Source organism: Morone saxatilis, unplaced genomic scaffold, assembly GCF_004916995.1.
Source record: "Morone saxatilis isolate NCDOM2014 unplaced genomic scaffold, NCSU_SB_2.0 Contig10, whole genome shotgun sequence".
NCBI classification, from domain to species: Eukaryota; Metazoa; Chordata; class Actinopteri; family Moronidae; genus Morone; species Morone saxatilis.
In genome coordinates this window covers 203,606-204,542 of record NW_023339652.1, presented here as the reverse complement: position 1 = coordinate 204,542, position 937 = coordinate 203,606, and the positions used below count along the sequence as shown (strand labels likewise).

General features: G+C 36.4%; 1 protein-coding gene across 2 annotated transcripts in view; it reads left to right on the top strand.

Annotated features, from left to right (window-relative positions):
- Positions 1–937, top strand: part of tbk1 (TANK-binding kinase 1) — a gene marked incomplete at its 5' end in the record, with an annotated part of 5,346 nt that overhangs the window by 2,828 nt on the left and 1,581 nt on the right. For both annotated transcript variants that reach the window (XM_035679736.1, XM_035679726.1), the window contains 3 exon segments: positions 53–129; positions 358–397; positions 791–892. In XM_035679736.1, coding sequence (XP_035535629.1) covers positions 53–129; positions 358–397; positions 791–892 — 219 coding nt within the window.

Here is a 937-nt window from a genome sequence, read left to right as displayed (position 1 = left end):
GTGTGATACAGTCAGATACAGTGTATTAGATAATGTCAGTGTGTTTCTGCAGTGTGGAGAAAATCAAAGTGCTGCTTGACGCCATCACAGCCATCTACCAACAGTTCAAGAAGGACAAAGCAGAGAGACGTGAGTTAGCCTAATGCTACGCTAAAGCTAGTTAGCTGTAACACCTGCTTCACATATTCACAGATTTACTAACATGCTAACAATGCTATGCTAATGCTATAATAGAACACAGACGTTTATTTAAAAGTAGGAACATTTCAGTTACAATCATTGGATTTAATGGTTCTTCTTAAAGTTTCTCTCTCTGACGATCAATATGTTAGTTTATGGATTGATTTCTGTGTTTAGGTCTGCCGTACAACGAAGAACAGATCCATAAATTTGACAAGTAAGTTCAATGACAGATAATAAAACGTAAATTGATATTCAAATAGATTATTATTATTATTTTATTCTTTCTTTCCTCTTTTAACATCTTATCCTATTTTAGCTTAGCATAAATGTAGCTAGCTTAGCATAAAAGTAGCTTCCATCTTATTTTTTTAGTAAATTTGGTGTGACTGAATAGTTGAGCTCCCTTAAAATAGTAAATTGATAATGATATTGATTTCTGTATGAATATTGATCAGACTGTAAATAATAATTTCATTGATGAGTTTAATCTGCATTTGTCTGCCTGCAGGAGGCGCTGTATAGAGCACTTTACTTCCTGTTTTATTTTGAAGTGCTGACCTGTGTGTGTGTGTGTGTGTGTGTGTGTGTGTGTGTGTGTGTGTTACAGACAGAAGTTGGTCCTTCATGCCAGTAAAGCTCGTTCTCTGTTCACTGAGGAATGTGCCATGAAATACAGACTCTTCATCTCCAAGAGTGAAGAGTGGATGAGGTGAGTACAGACTCCTCTTCCTCCTCTTCCTCCTGTTCTTCCTCC